Here is a 20,885-nt window from a genome sequence, read left to right on the forward strand (position 1 = left end):
TGTTCCATACTTAGTTTCGGCATTAGAATATTTTTTTCCATATTTTAAAAAAATATACAAAAGCGCAAATTTTCCATGCTATGAATTAGATGATACACTCACTAATGAATCCACTTCCAATTCTAGATTGTAATATCAAAAAATATGACCCGATGATTAAAGAAAAATTCCTTATGACTACTGAACAATATGGGAAAGACCATACCTTTATATATACTGATGCCTCAAAAAACAAAGAAAGGGTAGGTTTTGGGATATGCATCCCGAGTACTGAATATAATTTCTCCTCAAGACTTCCTGGAGCTCTAAGCATAAGCAAAGCAGAGAGTATAGCAATACATCAAGCGGTGGAAGTCGCAACTACAAAACATCTAAAGAAAGCTATAATATTTTCTGATTCGCTCAATGCAATAACCAATATTAAAACATGTAACATATCTGCTTCAGCAGATATAAGGGCCCTAAAAACAAAGAAACTTATATCTTCAGCCAATGAGAATGGCACCAAAATTCTCCTTTCCTGGATACCTGGACACTCTAATATATTTGGTAACACCCAGGCTGACATACTGGCAAAAATAGGAAGAGACCTGAATGTACCAATGGAAGTACAACTGGATTCCCAGGATGCCCTATCAGTCACCAGAGGAAAAATTACAAAAAAGTAGAAGAGTACCACGAAAAATGGAAATCTTTAGTCCAGAAGAAGACTTCGCAATACAAAACAATTCAAGACTTCTTTCCCACAAAACCTTGGTATTCAAATTTTCCATATAGAAATAGAAGACACACTACCACCATCATTAGAATGCGCACAGGCCATTGTTTAACAAAACAACATCTGTATAAAATGAATATAAAAGATAATCCTTTTTGTGAATGTGGTCGCCTCGAGGATCTAAACCACATCTTTTTTGAATGCCCGATTAATGTGATTCCTAATTTTGATATATCGTCGTCAACACAAGAAAAACTCGTAACTCCATTTTCCTTAATTTTTCAGGAGAGCCTAAAAACAGTAACATTAGAAGAACATGTAACTCCAACATGGGTTCATAAAATAAAATATGGAAAACCATGTAACTCCAGCGATAGTTTAAAGCTACAAAAATCCCTTTATTTTTAAATCGTACTAAAAACATTTATTACCCAAATCAACTTACTTTATCTTACTTCCTTACAGATGTAAAATTAGAACTTAAAAACCTCTATTACACTCCAAAAAAAAAACAAATCAAACCAACGGCAATAATCACTTAACTGACGGAGTTGCGTGTTTTACTAACATATAATTTTTTGACAAGGGAGATACCTGCTTTTCTAGTATACATTTTAAAATTAGAAATCTACATTTAAATGACGTCTTATTTGTCGGATGGCTAGAATAGGCGATTGGCTAATGGATGGCAGTAAAATCTCATTTTAAGTAAAAATTGGAGTTCGCAGTTTTCTTGTGTCGACGACGATATACACAAAATTCATTTCCATGAACTTCAAAACACCGCTCTCTATATACAATATTCTAACTTCCTTAACGGAAGAATCAGTCAATGTAATTATGCGTTTTCTTGCAATTAACCAAATAAGCTTATAAACTGCAATGCGTTTTCTAGCAATTAACAAAATAAGCTTACAAATTGCAAGGCTCAACTGTTTATATGTATTCGTGTCAGCGGCGGATCCAGCATCGTTAAGAGGGGGGGCCGATTGGCTAAAATGAAAATCGGATCGAAGAACTGAAAAATACCTGTTCAGTAATTTTTAAAAATCTATCGAATGACACCAAATACGACCCCCTACTGCAACCCCTGGAGGTGGGGTGGGGCTCAATTTAAAATCGTAAATGGAAACCCCCAGTTTTTATTGAAGATTTGGATTCCTTACGTAAAAGTAAACAACTTTTATTCGAGACATGTTTTCTATTCTATAGAAATAGAATAATATAGAAATAGTCTGTCTCGAGAAATACACTTCCAAATGAAAAACTAAAAAACACGTGTTTAGTATTTTTCAAAAACCTATCGAATGACACCGTGTCGTGTTTGTTGGCATTCGCATTCGATATGATTTTGAAAGATATTCAACTTGTGTTTTTTGATTTTTCATTTGAGAGTGTGTTTCTATAGATATTAAACAATTTCTATAATATAAATTACCCATGGTATCACGATAAATAGTTTTTCCGATTATAGCGCCATCTATCCAGAATTCGAAAAATGCCTCGAATAAAAGTTACTTACTTTTACGTAAGGAATCCAAATTTGCAATTAAAACTGGGGGTCTTCATTAAATATTTTAAAGTTACCCCCATCCCACTTCCAGGGGGTCTAGTAGGGGGTCGTGTTTGGTATCATTTGATAGATTTTTAAAAATTATTGAACACATATTTTTCATTTTTTCGATCCAATGTTCATTTCGCGAAATATTCAACGGTTCCGCTACTTTTGGGTTGGGACACCCTGTATATAAAGTTGATGAAATAAAAATAAATATATGTAGTGAATTATCATTAAAATTTAAAAAACCTACAAAATGAGACTTTATAAGTTAACAACTTACAGTAGTTTCGGAAATGTAATAATGAATTAACCGAATGTAATTTTCAAAAAATCAAAATACTTTACTTTTTTCAAGGCAAAAAAATTCATGTCGAAATAGTTTTAATTTTATTTCGTAATAGGAAAGTACATCATGTGACACCTCATTTAAAATCGTTTGAAATACTGATTACAAAAATGTATAATACGTACATGCGCAAAATTTTGGTCAAATGCTTTTTAAACGCATTAATTTTTTTTCGAATTCTGAGAAAACTAATACAAGAATCTTCGAAAAATTTAAACGCAGAATAAAATATTGCATTATTACCGAGAACCGAAAGTCCATTAGAATACACAAAAAGTTTCTTTTGAATGATATATTTGAAATTAATACGCTGACGGACACAACGTCTATAGACGTCTAATTTCCATTGATGTAATGTGACACAACGTCTATAGACGTTGCATTTTCCCCTATTCTACTTTGCAAAATACATATAGTGTCACAACACTTGCTTATACATTTGACGCACTGTCCGTCAACGTGTTAAAAATCATACTAAATTTTCTCTTTTCTTCACCCCTGTAACTTATTAAAATAAACATTATAGAAGTTTTCAGGGAATTTCGACCCTCGGTAATAATCTAATCGTGCATTTTGCGTTTAAATTTTTCAAAAATATTTATTAGTTTTCTCAGGATTATAAAAAAAATGAATGCATTTAAAAAGCATGGGACGGACATTTTGCACAAGTATTGCCTATACATTTTAGTAATCAGTATCTCAAAAGCTTTTAACCCGGCACCTGCCACGTGACTTTGCAAGGCGCCAACTGCCACGTGGGGATCTCACAGCACCCCTTAACAATTTTCTGTGATCCACTTGTTTAAAAAACAAAATAATGTGTTGAGTAACACAAGAATATAAATAAACATGTTTTATTAACTTATTAGCCACTAATATGTTATAAAAGTTGAAAAATAAAATGAAAAAGGTGTTATAAGCAAATTAGCAAGTACCAAACCATAATAAATGAAGTCAAGTAAAATATCTAAAAAAATTAAGATATAGTGAGTATAGAGTCTATATTAATAATTTAAATCAGTTATTTCAATACAAAATGTAAATTTGACCTGTTTATATCAAAAATACAAAAAAAATTTAAAACATAAAGTGCCAGATGATGACACCCCAATTCGACTTTAGAGCTATAAGTTCAGAATGACACTAAATAACCACTTTACAGTATTTCTCATGATCATCTTTCAGTGCGTCACAGTTTTTCGATTTCTTTCTAACGCATTAAATTGTATGTGACAGAAAAAAAGGCACGTCGGTGATTACATTTCGTCGATGACATTTTTATAACATTTATTCTAGTTATTCTAGTTGTCGATAGATGGCGCCATAATAAAAAAATAATTTTTTTTAATTAGATAATAATATTACAAATATAATCTGTATAATTTATAAGACTATACAAATCAAAGAAAATACCATTTTATAAATGCAAGAAACACATTTGATTTGTTTTTATTCCAAATTGAAAATAAAATGTGACAACTGTCAGATTTATCTAAAATGTCATGTTAGAATAAATGTCATAAATGTGTATTATCACCGACTTATCCTTTTTCCTATCATTTGTTACGCACTGAAAAATGAACATGAAAAGGACAATAAACACTAACACATATATACTATATAATATTATAGAAAGCTACTATGACGCACAGCTCGCTTACCAAACTTGAAATAACAAATATTTGATAAAAATATGTTATGGGGTGCTGGTAGATCCCCACGTGGCAGGTGCCAGGTTAAAAGAGGTGTCACATGAAGTACTTTCCCATAATATGAAGTTTAAAATTTAATTTATTACCATAATTTTATATGTGGATGATTGCATCCCACGACATAAATGACTATCAATCTATCGTACTCGTGGAGAAATACTCACTTCTGTCAAACGTGATATAAAATAAACTTATATAATATATACATAAGACATACATTTCTTGCATATACATAAGTATAAGACATACATTTTTCCATAAAACTCTCGAAAGTAGAATTGGTATTTACTGCATCATCGTTGATTTGTATCGGGCACACTGAAAAATCGCATGACTTGTTTTGAATTCTCTCAGAACTTAAATTTGATCCAAGATCAGTAGTAGGTCTCATAGTATGATCTATCTGATAAGATGTACCTTGTACATATCTATTATCATCATTATTATTAATATTATCACCCAAATTACGTTGATTTTTAAAAAAATAATCAGTTATATTGCGACATTTCAATTTTTTACTTTTTAAGTTCTCGGTAGAAGCTTCTGATTCCTTTCGTTTATCGTTTCTTTGACATCTTATAACTCTTCGTAAATCACAAACTATATTAATATAAAAAAAGAAGAATAAACTCAAAATACTATTAATCACGCTAACAATGTACAAACTAAGATCTGTACGAATCAGTATTAGAGATGTTATTTGCCTCGATAACCAAAATGCACTAATTACTAATAATTAATAAGGCTGTTCTTTTTTCGTGGTCAGCTATCGGTGTGTGAACATATTTATATTTTCGGCGAATTAATATAGTTTTTGCTAGGCGGGCAATTTTCGAGATTTTTTCGGCGAATCTGTTATCTACAAACGATTTTATAATTATACGTGGAGATGCTTAAGTATGCGTTCACAGAATATAGGATTACATATTTTTTTTTAAATATGCTTATTGTGATTATTTTTAATTCTTAATTTATAAGGATTATAAATTACTCATTTCCAAATACACTGGCGTCACTGGCCCGTTTTAGCCAAGTCCCATACTAATAAAATATATTTATATATAATTCATATAATATTGTAATTTTAAAACATATGTATAATTATCCATTTGAAAAAATAAATGAATGTTTTTGTAATCTTTATATTATAATAAAAAAAATAAATCATTTGGGTTGAGAGGGGGACCGATCGCCCCCATCGCCCCCCCCCCTGGATCCGCCACTGATTCGTGTTATATGTTGCTATTTGTCATTTAATTTATGTTTTAATTTTTAATCATACTTAACCTGACCCAATTAATCTCATTTAATTATAATCATCACACCTCATCAAAAGCTTCCTTGCAAGAACATAGTCAGCGATTTTGGTATGGCTTAGAGCCAGACACGTCAAGGTCGCCTATAAATCGTGCTGGTAATCGCCTTGCAGCGAAACCAAAAATAAAAAGAAGAAGAAGAAGACAACGAAACCGATTTGGGCTTCGAAACGTTAATAAATTCATTTTTTAGTAAAATTTTGGCTTATTTCCCATAGAAAATATTTAATTATAAAAATGCCACACGGAAATAGCTTCAGAACGACATTTATAAAATTGAGATAAAAAATAAAATGATTACAAGAAGTAAACGAATACCAAACGTATTGAATTAATGGTGCGGATCTCAAACTTTATAATGATATGACGTCACCACCAATATGCGCGTTTTGGGCTGGTTGCTATAATTTGAATTTTCTCTTGATTTTAATCGTAGTTAGGGGCCAAACGAAAGACAAAAACAACTATATTCGTTCTTTGATATATATTTTAAATTATGCTCTGTTGTGATTTATAGCATTTTTTCGATTTTCAAATTTTATGCAAGTTCCTTATTTGAACTTTTACGTTTAAAAACTCGAGTTATTGAAAGAGTTGACACGGCAGATTTTCATCTGCCTATCTTCCTTCCAGGTGAACATTTTATTAAGCGTTAGTTAATTTTGGGCTTACACAAAATCTCTTCTCATGTGCATCTTCTCTCACTCACACAAGGACTACTTAGTTTGTTCCGCAAAAAATATTGGACTTTAGGAGATAGACAGATTGTGCGGTCAATTTTATAAGAATTTGGTATGTGCGAGAGAAAATAGAAATATTCGAAGTACAAATGCCTTCGTTGCTGGCCGATAGAGGTCGAAATGTACAGTGAATGAAAATTTTCGGAGTGGAGTTTAGCTGACTTGTGAATTGATTGTCATCTGTCACTTCATCAACAAGAGAATTGATTGTTGATTGAAATAATTATTATCTTTGTGCAACATGGGAAAGAAAAAAGGTAAGATTTATGTTAGAAGTTTTGTTAATCGTCGAGTTTAGTTCATTGAGTATCGAAGATAATCTTTGAATCATGTTCTTATAACAATATGTAGTTTTAGGGGTTTCACAGGCATCATTACCTACACAAAAAGGTGTAATTCACAACTGCACGAGCAAGTTATGACGTTATAAAAATTGATTTTTTTATTTAACTCTTGATTTACAATCTGTTACATATTGCTCATAACATAACAATAAGTAAATTTTATTTTTATGACAAGTATTAGAAGATGACATGGCAGGAATTCTCTCCACTGAGAGGCTTCCTTTAATTTTCTAAGTTTAACTAATTCTATTTGAATCTATTTATTAAGTATGTACGCTTAAAACGCTTTGGCCGACGAACTTCGTCGTTGACATTAAATTAAACAGTTCGTGCACTGTACTATTAGAGTGTGCACTAGTTTTATTTTTGTATTTTTCACTGTACTTTGTGACTTCAGTTTTTAGGGATTGAACTTGGAGGTCTTTTTCTATTATGTTGTTCAAAACATATACAGCGTGTCTACTTAAGTTGGAAACATATGGGAAACTTTTTTATTATTAATTTTACGAAAAAAAGTTATTCTTCATAAAAAGTTCTGCATGATCTAAAACCTAACATTCAATCATTAGATATCAAATTTTATCAATATTATACGAGGTATGTCAAAAAATATGAATTTCGTTCAAGAGTAAAGTACCTTTATTTCCCTGAATATCGAAAATTCTTATCATGGAAAGTTGTTTGGAATTAAAAACTAAGATCAAATATGCAAATACATGCTTCTAATTGACAAAAAAAACTATTTTACAAATTTTTCTCAAATTTATAACTACCCAACATTTTTTTTATTTATTCGAAATATGATAACTCTTTTATTATTTATTTTACGAAAAAAAGTTATTCTTCATAAAAAGCTCTGCATGGTCTAAAAACTAAGATGCAACCATGATATAATATCAACTTGTTTTGATTTTATACGAATACGAGGTGTGTCAAAAAATATGAATTTCACTCATGAGTATAGTATGTACCTTTATATTTAACAATATTTCAATTAGAAGGATGTAATTGCATATTGAAACATTGTTTTTAATTCTAAACAACTTTTTGTAATAACAATTTTCAATATTGTGAAAAATAAAGGTACCGTAAAACGGGGTTACTTTGCACCATTTATTATTTTTTTTTTCTTAGAGTGGATATAAAGTTACTTGAAAGAAGATCTGAACTTTTTATTATATACATCTATTGAACAGGTCGTAATATAGCTTTTATTTTAGCTATTTTTTAGGTATATTGCATAATTAAAAGAAAAACCTAGTTTTATTAGTGGTGCAAAGTATACCCTAGAAGAGTCATACTTTGCACCACTCGATATTTTAATAATATTTGGCTACAATATGCTTACTGGTGCATAGTAATCCTACCGGATTTTAAACTTTGCACCAATTAAATGCAAAAAAATGTTCATTGGCCAATTTTTTTAATTTAAACCTACCTACATTTATGAAAGAAGCATAAAAGGAAAAACATTGCTACATTTTAAATGAATAAACTTTATTATAACGGCAATAGTGAAAATACGAAGTTTGAAACTAATCCCAGCACAATTTGTCGCATTCTGGAACAATGTACAATCCTCGTCTGGAAATTTTTTTGGGAGGTTTTATGGCACCAATGGCGAGTCTTTAATTAAATTCGCTTTCTTCCATCTCTTGCACTTCATTTATTTCATCGTCTGATGAATCCCTGCCTACTGGAAAGTGGTCGTCCAAAACATTGTTCTCCTCTGAATCATCTACGATTGCTGGCTCAACAGCTTTATGAGGTGTGGAAGTAGATGCTTCAGTTAGATCTTTTAAACTAATTTCAGAATGGACAATACTTTGTCCTGCCGGAACAGTTATTTTCTTTTTCTTCCCTTGTGTCTTAAACTTTGTGGCTTCCTTTCTTTTATCTTCTAAATACTGAATGAAAGTGTTTTCGATATCCGACGAACTTGATTTATTATTTGTTGAATCACTATCAGTTATCACATTAGATCGCTTAGTTGTTTTTAACCGCTCCAAGAGCGGTGTTACATCACAAGGAACGATACCGCATTTCTTAAATCCGGACTTTAATATCTGATCGCCATTCTTTTGTATTTTTTCGATTAATGACCGTAAAAGCGTTGGAAAATGCTGTTTCTCAAGTACATTTGATCTACTGCCTACATGAGTTTCCTTATATTGAGATAAAATTTCCCTCCAGGCCTTTTTCATTGGAGCAAATAATGCAACATCTAACGGTTGTGTAACGGGGGTGCTATTCGGAGGCAAACATATAAAATGAATGTCGTGTTTTCGACACAAATCCAGGACTTCAACATTAATATGAGAAGACAAATTGTCTAATAAAAAGGACCTTCTTTCCCTGAATTTTTTTAAGCCTGGGCAATAGAATGGTGTTAAACCAATTTGCAAATGTCTGTGATTCGAACCAACCAGAGGCAGTATTTGCATAACGTGTACCAGGGGGGCCATTTTCAGTCCAGGTGTCCCACAAATGCTTGGATTTGTACACCACATAAGGAGGTAGTAGCTCACCAGCTGCATTTCCACACATCATAAGAGAAATGCTACTTTTTGAAGAGTTACAAATTCGTTCAGGATATTTAACCCCACGTTTAGTTAATACCTTTTTTTTTTCCGGGATCATCTGTTAAGTTAGTCTCATCATAATTAAAAATAGCATGTGGCTCCACACCAGTTATAGTTTGTCTTAAATTTTCAATGTATTCAGTCATTTGGTCTGCATTGAGTGCTGCTCTGCGTCGTTTAATGTTTGAGGCTATCCTTGCAGTAAGGTCCTTATGACGACTTAAAAATGATTTGACCCAATCGATACCTGGAGTATTATCCTTAAAGCGAGTAATATCTTTTCCTTGGCGATTTAAATAGCTCTTTATTATTTGCCGCAATTCCATCCCAGTAACAAGAAAACCAGCATCACTAAGGCGCTGAATACATTGTACGAAGCACCTTTCCTCTTCGTAAGAGAATATTGTTGGGTATCCTGGTTTTCCAGCGTGTACTCCTTTTAATTTATAAAATATAGTTCTCCTTGAGATTTTAAAGGTTTCAGCTGCAACTCTTGTGCTCATGCCATCTTTTATGGCTGACAAACATGCCTTCAGATCTTCTTCTGTGCAGTCTGCATATTTGCGAGATCCCAGTTTCCTTTTATAATGTCTGGGCATTTCCTAAAACAATTTTTCTATTTAACTTTTACTCCTGGGGATACTTTGCACCACTTGCAAGTTGGCGGTGCAAAGTATACCCAATTTCACGTCTTAAGTGCACATGTTAACAATGTTTTTTTTTGTTATTGCTATCCTCGTTTAAAACCGTTATTTTAACAACTAAAAATCGCAATCGGTTATGGTATATATCATTAGATGTGTATTGTCGAAGCGAAGATCGGTGGAATATGCGCATTTTATCAATGAAATTCGATATTTTTAAGATATTCCAGAAGCCGCTATAGATAAAATGTTTTAACGACCTATTCATCATTCACAATTACTCAACGGATATTAGTACAGTTAAAATAATTAAGACGATAACCGGACAACATTGATTTAATGAGTAAAATTTAGTTTTTTTTACTTTAATGACAAAAAAAGCAAGCCCATTAGCAGAACCCAATTAAAAATTATTTTGCACATCATATTTGAAACATTATTTGGTTGAAAAATCTCATTTTTGTTGGCAAAAAAATATATTAATTTGTTTGGACTAAATTACAGTTGTGCTTATCTTAAAAAGGATATGTTACTATCAACATTCGCACAGTGTTGCCAAACTGAATTTTGTTATTTTGGGTGTAAATTTTTTCCACGGATCTCCGAGGGTACTATACTTACCAATTTTTGACCGCTGTGACTGTCTGTACTGTATGATTTTGCAAAGCCAGAAAATAATAAATTTTTAAGGTTGATATTCGAATCGTTGCTGATGAATAACTAACGACCGCAGGGACAATCGCGCGCGTCTTACTGATGTATTGCGATGTTGCCTATGTGTTCTAAAGGTAGTACAAATATCTAAAGAAAATTGAGCGTAGATTTACACAAAATATACTTTTACACGTTCGGTGCAAAGTTACCCTGCTCAGTGCAAAGTAACCCCGTTTTACGGTACTTTACTCCTGAGTGAAATTCATATTTTTTGACATACCTCGTATAAAAATAATAAAATGGTCGCATCTTAGGGCTTAGGACATACAGAGATTTTTATAAAGTATACCTTTTTTTTCGTAAAAGTAATAATAAAAGAGTTGTCTTATGTGTAATAAATAAAAACGAAGTTAAGTATCCATAAATTTGAGAAAAGTTTGGAAAATATTTTTTTTTTTTCAATTAGAAGCATATAATTGCATATTTTATCTTACTTTTAATTCCAAACAACCTTTCATAATAAGAATTTTCGATATTCATAGAAATAAAGGTACTTTACCCTTGAACTAAATTCATATTTTTTGACATACCTCGTATAATATTGATAAAATTTGATATATAATGATTGATTCTTAGGTTTTAGAGCATGCAGAACTTTTTATAAAGAATAACTTTTTTTCGTAAAATTAATAATAAAAAAGTTTCCTATATGTTTCCAACTTAAGTAGACACGCTGTATATCTACCACGGAGCATTGGTTATAAATTTAAGAACTTTGTTCTGGAATCTTTGTACTATTTCCAAGTTTAAGTTGCTAGTAGAATACCTATAACTGAATGCCATACGTCTATATTTGGCTTCAGTATGGATTTTATACACTTACCTGCACAAAATTCCGCCACCCAAAAATTTTTGATTAAGTTTGACAATTTATAACTTTATTATTTGTACTTTTGTACATTTGTACTTCGATTTTCAAGATTCTTGCATCAGTTTGTAGGTACATATATTGATGTTGTTTTTTATTATTCCGGTAACAAAAAAATTTTGCTTACATGGCATTATACGGGGGTGAATGAAATCATTGTATTTTCTCCAAACTTTAAAAAAAATTGTGGAAAAATTGGAAGGTTTTTTGGAAATTGGAAACAAAGAACTTAGTTTGTGATTTTTACTACTACTTTACACAACACGAGCAACGAAGACACCTTTAACAAATACTATGGACAGTCCATAGTATTTGCTGTCACTCACTCATATTCCGGTAGGTGTGTTGCTGGAATTAATTGAAATGAATATAATAAAACGAACGGTAAATATTTTATTTTGTGGTAACGAAAATGTGTTTCGCTTGGACACTTCGAAAAGACACTCGGAAGAAGGGTCGATTGTTTTGGGTGTGGTCCGATGCGTTTGCCTGCTGAGTTGTTACTAAAGAAGAAAGCCACAAACGATAATATGTTTGTGTTCCTTTTCCTCTGACCAGATGAGCAATAAATCACTAATAGGTCTGGCGTATACTTTTGCAGTTTTAAGAAAACAATTTCGAATGCATTAAGTAGTTGTTGACACAAGCGTCTGATATGGTAACTAATTTATGTGGGTAAGAAAACAGATGGTGACAGGGTAAAGCCATGTCTCTTATTGTATTTGAATGTGAATTTCGAATGACTAACGTTGTTTCGTTTTTGAGAAAAAATAATATTAAAATTAGCAAAAATAGTAATTAAAGCGTATCGCTATACACCCCCCTCCGAGAGACTAAGACGATAGATAATACATAATATATACAAATTATAATGAAAATAGAAAAAAAAAACAATGCAAAGTTTATACGAGGAGAAAGAAAAAATCACTTGATTCACTGTGAACTGACACTTTCTTGGTAACTTCCAGTAAATCTTGCTTTCCTCTTCGGTCTGTTGTTTGTTTTGCTGAATATTGTCATTTTTTCTGTTTCGTGATGGGTACTTTCGTGAAGCTCGTAAGCTGGTTTCAATCTGTCTATGGAAATTGTTGATTCTTTTCCATTTAACCGGACGACAATAGTCTTGTCACCTCGCTTAACAACTGGAAAAGGACCGTGAGATGGGTTTTCTAAGCTGCTTTTGATTGTATCACGGCGGATGAAAACGTGAGAGGTGGTTTTCATGTCTTTGAAAATGAGGGTACTTTTGGATCCATGATGCGACGGTTGCGTAGGACGGAGGTTTTCGAAATGGTTTCGAAGCGTTTTTAAATAAATGTGAGCATTGTCGTCGGTGTTTCTTTGTGACGAAAACAATAGTTCACCTGGCAAACACAATGGTTCTTCGTACACGAGTTCGGCGGCTGAAGTACCTAAATCTTCTCTCCACGCTGCTCGTATGCCCAGTAACACTGAAGGTAGGCTTTAGGTCCATCGGATGTTTTCATGACATCGAATTGCTGCTTTTAACTGTCGATGAAACCTTTCTACCATACTATTTGCTTGCGGATGATAGGCGGTTGTCCTTAAATGGGTAGTTCCAGTTAATTTGCATATTGATTTGAAGAGATGCGATTCGAATTGTCGGCCTTGATCTGTTTTGTGATGCGCTTGGGAGTGCCGAAACGAGCTATCCAACCAGAAAAAAATGTTCTGGCCACTGTGTCTGCTTCTTGATTAGGTATCGGGAAAGCTTCTGGCCAACGTGTGAAACGGTCAACGCATGTTAGACAGTATCTGTTTCCTTCTGACACCGGCATCACTATAATGTCTATGTGGACGTGTTCGAATCGGCTGGAAGGTGGTAGAAAACTTCCAGTAGGTGAAACAATGTGGCGCGATATTTTCGATTTTTGGCACTGTAGACACGCTCGACTCCATTTCCTCACATCTGATTTAATGGATGGTCAAACATATCGCTGTGTGATCATCTTCACAGAACTGTTGATTCCGGAATGTGCTAGGTTATGCATGGTGCGAAAAATTGCCAGTCGAAATGGTTTCGGTACAAATGGTCTGACTGTAGATGTTAATATGTCACAGTACAAACTCACGTTTTGGGAACGTTTCAATTCACGTTTTGTTCGGAAAAGCGTATTTTCTTCATTTGAAGTGATGTTTTCTCACTTAAAAAAGTTTGCAGTTCTGGATCAGTTTCTTGTGCGAGAGCTAAGTCAGTGATGTCGATATCTTTCTTGATGCTATCGACTCGAGATAGTGCGTCTTCCACAATATTTGTTAATCCAGAAATGTGCTGAATGTAAAGGCCGCGTCTCACCATCAAATAATTTGATCAAACTGGGTTTGAGCAAACTAAAGTCACAGTTAGTGACGTCACATCCTGAGTGTTCATTGTAGATAATAATGAAAAATTTTAATTTTAAATAAAGTACAAACAAGTTAGACAACTCAATACAAAAAATTTGATCAAACTAGACTGATAGTGAGAGCACAGATTTTTAGAATTTCAAAAAAACTGCAATTGTGACGTCACTTTGACGTACTTCCGGAGTTTGCTCAAACTGTTTGATCAAATTATTTGATGGCGAGACGCGGCCTTTAGTGCAAAACTGTCCTATATAGTCTAAATATCTAAACTGTCTAGGACTACATTTATCTAGCTTCTGAGTAAAGGCGAAGGTGATTGGTTTCTGGTCTGTGTATATCGTTATGTCCTTGCCTTCGATCATATGTCTGAAGTGTTTTATGGCTAGATATATAGCTAATAGTTCTCTGTCGTATGCACTATATTTCTTTTCGCTAGGTGAGAATTTCTTAGAAAAGAAAGCTAAAGGTTTCATACCTGTATCCGTTTTTTGTTGTAGTACAGCTCCCGCACAAAAATCGGAAGCGTCACAAGTGATGGAGATATCAACATCGTTTACAGGGTGGCTCAGTAAAGCAGCGTTAGCTAAACTGTTTTTGCAGTCGTCAAAGGCTTGGATTCGCTGTGGTGTCCATTCGATTGGTGCTTTTCCTTTGACATTACCTACTGTTTCATAAATTATAACAAAAGTATAAAACACTAAAATACAATATGTACTTAAATCAACAAAATAACCAAAACAAAGGTAAAGGTACCCGAGCATGTGAGTGAATCAAAATTAGACTAATTGCGCATGTCCGTGATTACCAGTTTGCAAAAAGTTCGGAAACTTTTCAAGCTGTCAGAAACTAATCTCAAGTTGGATTTATAGTTTGACGTAGCGTAGACGTAGACGCAACGGAGACGTAAGAAACGGACTGGAGAAGTAAGAAAATATTATGTCAATTTATAATTCGACGTAGCGGAATTTTTGCGCTTGCGCATGAGTAGAAACAATGACTTATTAGAGAGATATTGCTGAGTCTTTTTTGCACTTGCTGTATTACAGCACGCGTTATTTTGACAGTAGAGCATGCGCAGATGTGATATCTAGCTTACGCTGCGTTATTGGAAATACGGCCTGCCGTTATTAGGGGAGTCGTTACGCTGTGCGGTATTCGTTGCGCTATTTTGTTTTCAGGTTATGTTTGTTGTTTACCTTTCATTTAAACCAAATTTATTCGTAATAATTTGCTAAAATGGGTACCTCAAGGCCCCGTCTCACCATCAAATAATTGACAGTTATTTGATCAAACTTGACAGTCAAACTTGACTAGTGACACAAAATATACATACTAACTGTCACTTTGTGTCACTAACTGTCAAGTTTGATCAAATAACTGTCAATTATTTGATGGTGAAGGCCCCGTCTCACCATCAAATAATTGACAGTTATTTGATCAAACTTGACAGTCAAACTTGACTAGTGACACAAACTATACATACTAACTGTCACTTTGTGTCACTAACTGTCAAGTTTGATCAAATTAACTGTCAATTATTTGATGGTGAGACGGAGCCTTCAGACGCGGCCTTCAGACAGTAGCAAAGTAGATTTACGTCTGATGACGATTTGTGTTTATTAAAACAAGTTTTATGTCAAAATCCATTGACTTCTCCAGAAAATTTTACGTTAGATCAGGAAAACATGAAGAGGATCAAGGATTCAAGGATCATTTGTTTCTCTTGCTCGATATTTGGAAGAAAATACAAACCTTTCTTCCATCTAAATTAAATTCTGGATGTTGAGTACAAATTAGATAAACAACAACTAATCTTAATCGAGCCGTAAAATACCGCAACCAAAATGTTAAGCAATATCTGCATTTATGAAACGTCTGAGAAATGTCAATTCTGTCAACATAGCGCGGTGTAAATAGCGCAACGTAGGCTGTGTTAAATTTGCAATATCTCTCTATTTAAACAACACACAGCCTATAAATTATACGAACCGTAAACAAACTTTGCGTTTATTTATTTATAAAATATTTATCTGTTTTGTGTGTTACAATATGGATTAGGAAATAAACGAAAGTATGCTCCTTGCTGCCGTGGAATTTCCAACTATGTATGTTGTTTCATTTCCTGGTCTTTAAAATGTTCATTGGATTTAATTATTATCGTATATGTGTGGATATAACCGATAACCCCGAATTAAGTTGTTTATTAGCCTGTTAATTCGGGGTTATCGGTTATATCCACACACATACGATAATAATTAAATCCAATGAACATTTTAAAGACCAGGAAATGAAACAACATAGTTGGAAATTCCACGGCAGCAAGGAGCATACCTTCGTTTATTTCCTAATCCATTGTAACACACAAAACAGATAAATATTTTATAAATAATAGCAGAACAAAATTCTGCCTCATGATTGGCCCGACGGACGAAACGCACTGTAAAAGATTAAAGTTGGTCATCTCTTCCGTTCCGTTACGTTCCGTCAGGCGCTTGCGTTCATTTATAAACACGAGTACACAAAATTCGGTGTTGATCTTTTCCAGTGCGTCTCCGTTGCGTCTACGTCTACGCTACGTCAAACTATAAATCCAACTTCAAACTGATTAAATATTTCATGGAACAGTGTACTTTGTTGACTAGTAATCAGAGAAAGTATTGTTGGAACGACAAAATTATTATTGCGCATGCGTCTGACAGTTGGAGACTTCTGTAGGAACAAACTTATTAGCCCCCGATCATAGCCACCTTTACTTAACGGTGGCTATGGACCATGATAGTGTGACGTCAAAACGTCAAAATTTTTCCAAACACGTTGTGTCTAGGGTATACGGTACCGTGTACGCAAATAAAAAAAGTTAGGTAGAATTAAACGTCATAACAAATATTTTTCTATCAAACAAACACTAAACATATCAAAATAGCGTGTATCAAAATATACAGTCACTGCCCACGCTAAATAGTCACTAACTTGATGAAGTTTAACTTTTTTATTTGCGTACATTTTAGCGTGTACCTAGACACAACAGGTTTGTTCCAACATGAACTTTTGGACGGTCCAGAAACCGTCACGAAACTACTTGTACCGTTTGTTGTGCGCATGTTCGTAATTGTATCGCCTAGTTATCGTCCCATGACGGTAATCATATATTTGTCATTTTTGTTGGTGACAGCTTGTGTGCTTTTAGTCGATCAAAGGCTCAAAAACTTTAAAGAATTAAATCCTAGTGCGCTATGCATTTGCCTGATTACTGAAATGATCATCACGAAACCGTCACCGAAAGATCACAATTCTTGTTGGAACAGTGGGAAGGACGATCCGATGACGATCATATTTTTGTTGGAACGGATTTTGTTTACTGCGCAGAAGCGTTACCGTTTCGTGACGGTTCTCGGTCGTGTTGGAACAAACCTTACGTGTTTGGAAAACTTTTTTTGACGTTATGACTAGCCTCGTCTATGGTTAACATGTCACTGGTTGGAACAAACCTTTGACAACCTTCCCCGCCTTAGACAAGGAAAAAAGAGAGGACGGGTAACACTCATTTAACACACACGTTCCAAAAGTGAAGCCATTTTTGGTTTGTTTGTCACCAAAAACATGGCGGTCACGTCAAAAATAACAATGGGTTGCCAGTGGTGGGTGTTCGTTGAAGGTTAAAATTTCATAAAAAATAAAGTAAATCATCATCTAAAATTGGTAATAAAAACATATGTATGTATTGAAACATATGTACGTAATATGAGCAACTTAATAAAACATTTACCGTACACAAATTCTTCATTTTAAATACATTTCATGTTTTTATTTTAAATACTCAATGCATAACAATACCCCAAAGATACGTCGATGATCAAAATCTCTGGGTCTCTGGTGTCGGTTTGTTGGCTTCACTTTTGGTCATAGGATTACTCGTCCTCTCTCTTTCCTTGTCTAAGTTCCCCGCCTCCTTTCGCGACATTTCGCATTCTGTGGGGTTGTGAATGGAATGTCATCTGTCACTGTCATCAATTCAAGAAAGAACTTCAACAAATGTCATTGACAGATCAACAAGAAAATTGATTGAAATAATTGTGATTGAAATAATTATTATCTTTGTGCAACATGGGAAAGAAAAAAGGTAAGATTTTTGTTAGAATTTGTTAATCATCGACCTAAAGTATTCAAGTGTATACAAATACACACATTTAACACTCCATTAGTTGCTCCACAAAAAATCATGGATGTTCAATGTGTATGCTTTTATCTAGGTTTCCAATGTGAAAATTAATGATTTTGGAAAATAACCGAGCATTTTTAATCAATAGATGTAATGAGATTACAGAAACTACTCTTGTAGTTTTGATGTGTTTTATGAGGATAATGTTTAATCATGTTCTTCTAACAATATGTAGTTTTAGGGGTTTCACAGGCGTCATTGCACAATAAGATGTAATTCACACAGCACTATTGCGTTATTATTCCCATCCCAAGCTGTGGCAGAAAAAAAATGATGAAATAATAATTTTGATTCCCTTTTGATAAATAGTCCAACCCGCTTATTAGAATACCTGTTGTAGGAATATCCCAATTTAAGGAATAGAAATTTGAAGTCCAGCAACGTTTCTACTAGCAAGCAATGATCAGTTATTAGAATATCCTGGTTATAGCAATACTTTTGCTTGGCACCAAGGCTATTCCAATAAGGGGGTTTGACTGTATTTGAAAATTGATGCCAAAAATGTTAAATATTTCATAAAATAGCACTGTCTACTATATTGCACCTTTGTGTTCCTTGTTTGCTTAAAAGATAAGCACACCTTATCATTAATATTCAGTTTAATCTCTAAAATTGATGGCACATGATTTTCTTGTTTGATTTATTGTACCAATTTTATTTTGTGTAATCCCAATGCATGCATGCATGCAAAAAGTTTATTTCTTCCTGTTTTTTTAGAATCTAGAACTTAAAATATACAGTAAAGTCCCGCTAATCCGAAAATCCACTTAATTCGAAACATATTTTAGCAACAGATTTTGGGAAAATAAATATGCAGTTACTCGAAGAACCACTATGTTATATTATCTAAAATTGACAATAAAATATAATTTCAAGTACTTAACTTTGATAAACCTTTCAAATTGTACTTTTTTTTTTGAAAAAATCAGTTAAATTTCTTTGCTTTAATGAACACTTCCTCTCCCTCGAAGCTAAATTATGCCAACTTCTAAAAAACATGGTATCCACTGGCAGGGTGTTGCTCTACGTAGCGTAGCGCTAGATCAAACACAGCCACAACGTCTGTCGGGGTTACCTGATGTTCGCTGTTGACATCTTCCCCATCACTTTCATCAGAGGGTTTTGAAGGTACTTCTGTAACAATTATTTCAATGATTTTCTGATCGTCATACATCTCGTGACCATCATCATCAACACGCACCCATTCTTCTACATTCTACATCATTGTTATTCGCCTCTTGACAGCCAGGAATATTTTGCGCAAGGTCTCTTGGTCTTATTAAAAGAGTATTTTAAGAAAATCTGTTTGTATAAATACCCTGTATACAGGGTGAGTCACCACTAACGCGACGGAAGGTTACAGCGAAATGGTAAAAGATTTGAAAAAAATTTTTAATTAGTGGTTTGTAAGTTGATAAAATCTACTTTTTAAAATTATTTTGAAATATACAGGGTGTCCCAATAAATGGCGGCGTATCAAAGTTATAGTTTTTCTTATGGAACACCCTATATTTTATTGCATTTTTTAATTTTCCGCAAAAAAATAAGGTATAGTTTCACAAGGCTTCCCTATACCTATGTACAGAGTGTTCTGAGTTATGGTGACTTTTCTTAAAATGTAAAATTTTAAAAGAAGGCGTATTCTCAAGTTATTTAAGAAATTATAACAAAAATACTTTTACATCTAAATATTTGGATATTGGTTGAATGTATTTCATGATTAATTGTTATACATTTATTTACAGGGTGTTCATAATTTACAGTTTTATTATTGGATTATTCAATGTTTCATATGATTCTTATTTTAAATGGAACACCATGTATATTAATAAATAATTATACTAAACAAATCTACCTCTTTCTAATGGTATATGGATGTCCTATACCTAGGTGTCATAGTTTTTGCGGAATTTACAATTATTAAAATTATTAATCTGTAAATCGATTTTAAAACAAAAGATGTAGTTAATTAATGGGATTGTATGACATTGTCATTTTATGACAGTACGGTCTGGTAATTATTTTATAATTAATGTATTCCATGATTGATTATTACACATTTATTTACAGGGTGCTCAAAATTTACAGTTTGATTATTGTATTATTGTGTCATATGATACTTATTTTAAATAAAACACCATGTATGTTAATAAATTATTATACTAAGCACAGGTTCCTCTTTCGAATGATATAGGGATGTTCCATAACTAGGAGTCATAGTTTTTGCGTAATTTACAATTTTCTTAAACAGTAAATTGATTTTAAAAATAATATTTATGCACTCGCGATTTTTAAACTGTACGAAATAAATGTTTGTTTACTGTATCATAATGAAATGAAAATTATGTCTATTTTCTAGACCATTATTATGAAAAGTAGGTAGATTGGTCTGTATACAATACATTTAAAAAAAATCAGGATCTGCTCCAAAGTCTAAATTATCAGACCGTACTGTCATAAAATGACGATGTCATACAATGAGATAGATCTTTTGTTTTAAAATCGATTTACAGATTAAGAATTTAAATTATTGTAAAATACGCAAAAACTATTAGACCTAGGTATAGGTCATAAAATGACCTGTCATAAAATGACGATGTCATACAATGAGATAGATCTTTTGTTTTAAAATCGATTTACAGATTAAGAATTTAAATTATTGTAAAATACGCAAAAACTATTAGACCTAGGTATAGGGCATCCATATACCATTCGAAAGAGGTGACTTCGTGTAATATAATTAATATACATGGT

General features: G+C 33.1%; 1 protein-coding gene across 5 annotated transcripts in view; it reads left to right on the forward strand.

The window, feature by feature from the left end:
- The first annotated feature begins 6,568 nt into the window (after positions 1–6,568).
- LOC114327218 (protein argonaute-2) overlaps positions 6,569–20,885 on the forward strand; it is a 149,207-nt gene continuing 134,890 nt past the window's right edge. For 3 of the 5 annotated variants that reach the window (XM_028275755.2, XM_050657263.1, XM_028275756.2), the window contains exon 1: positions 17,885–18,032. In XM_028275755.2, coding sequence (XP_028131556.2) covers positions 18,017–18,032 — 16 coding nt within the window. In that variant the 5' untranslated portion in view covers positions 17,885–18,016. Of the gene's footprint in view, positions 6,651–17,884; positions 18,033–20,885 lie in introns of those variants that run through there. The other 2 variants (XM_050657254.1, XM_050657260.1) reach the window with 1 other exon arrangement.

This window comes from Diabrotica virgifera, chromosome 1, assembly GCF_917563875.1.
Source record: "Diabrotica virgifera virgifera chromosome 1, PGI_DIABVI_V3a".
NCBI lineage: Eukaryota > Metazoa > Arthropoda > Insecta > Coleoptera > Chrysomelidae > Diabrotica > Diabrotica virgifera.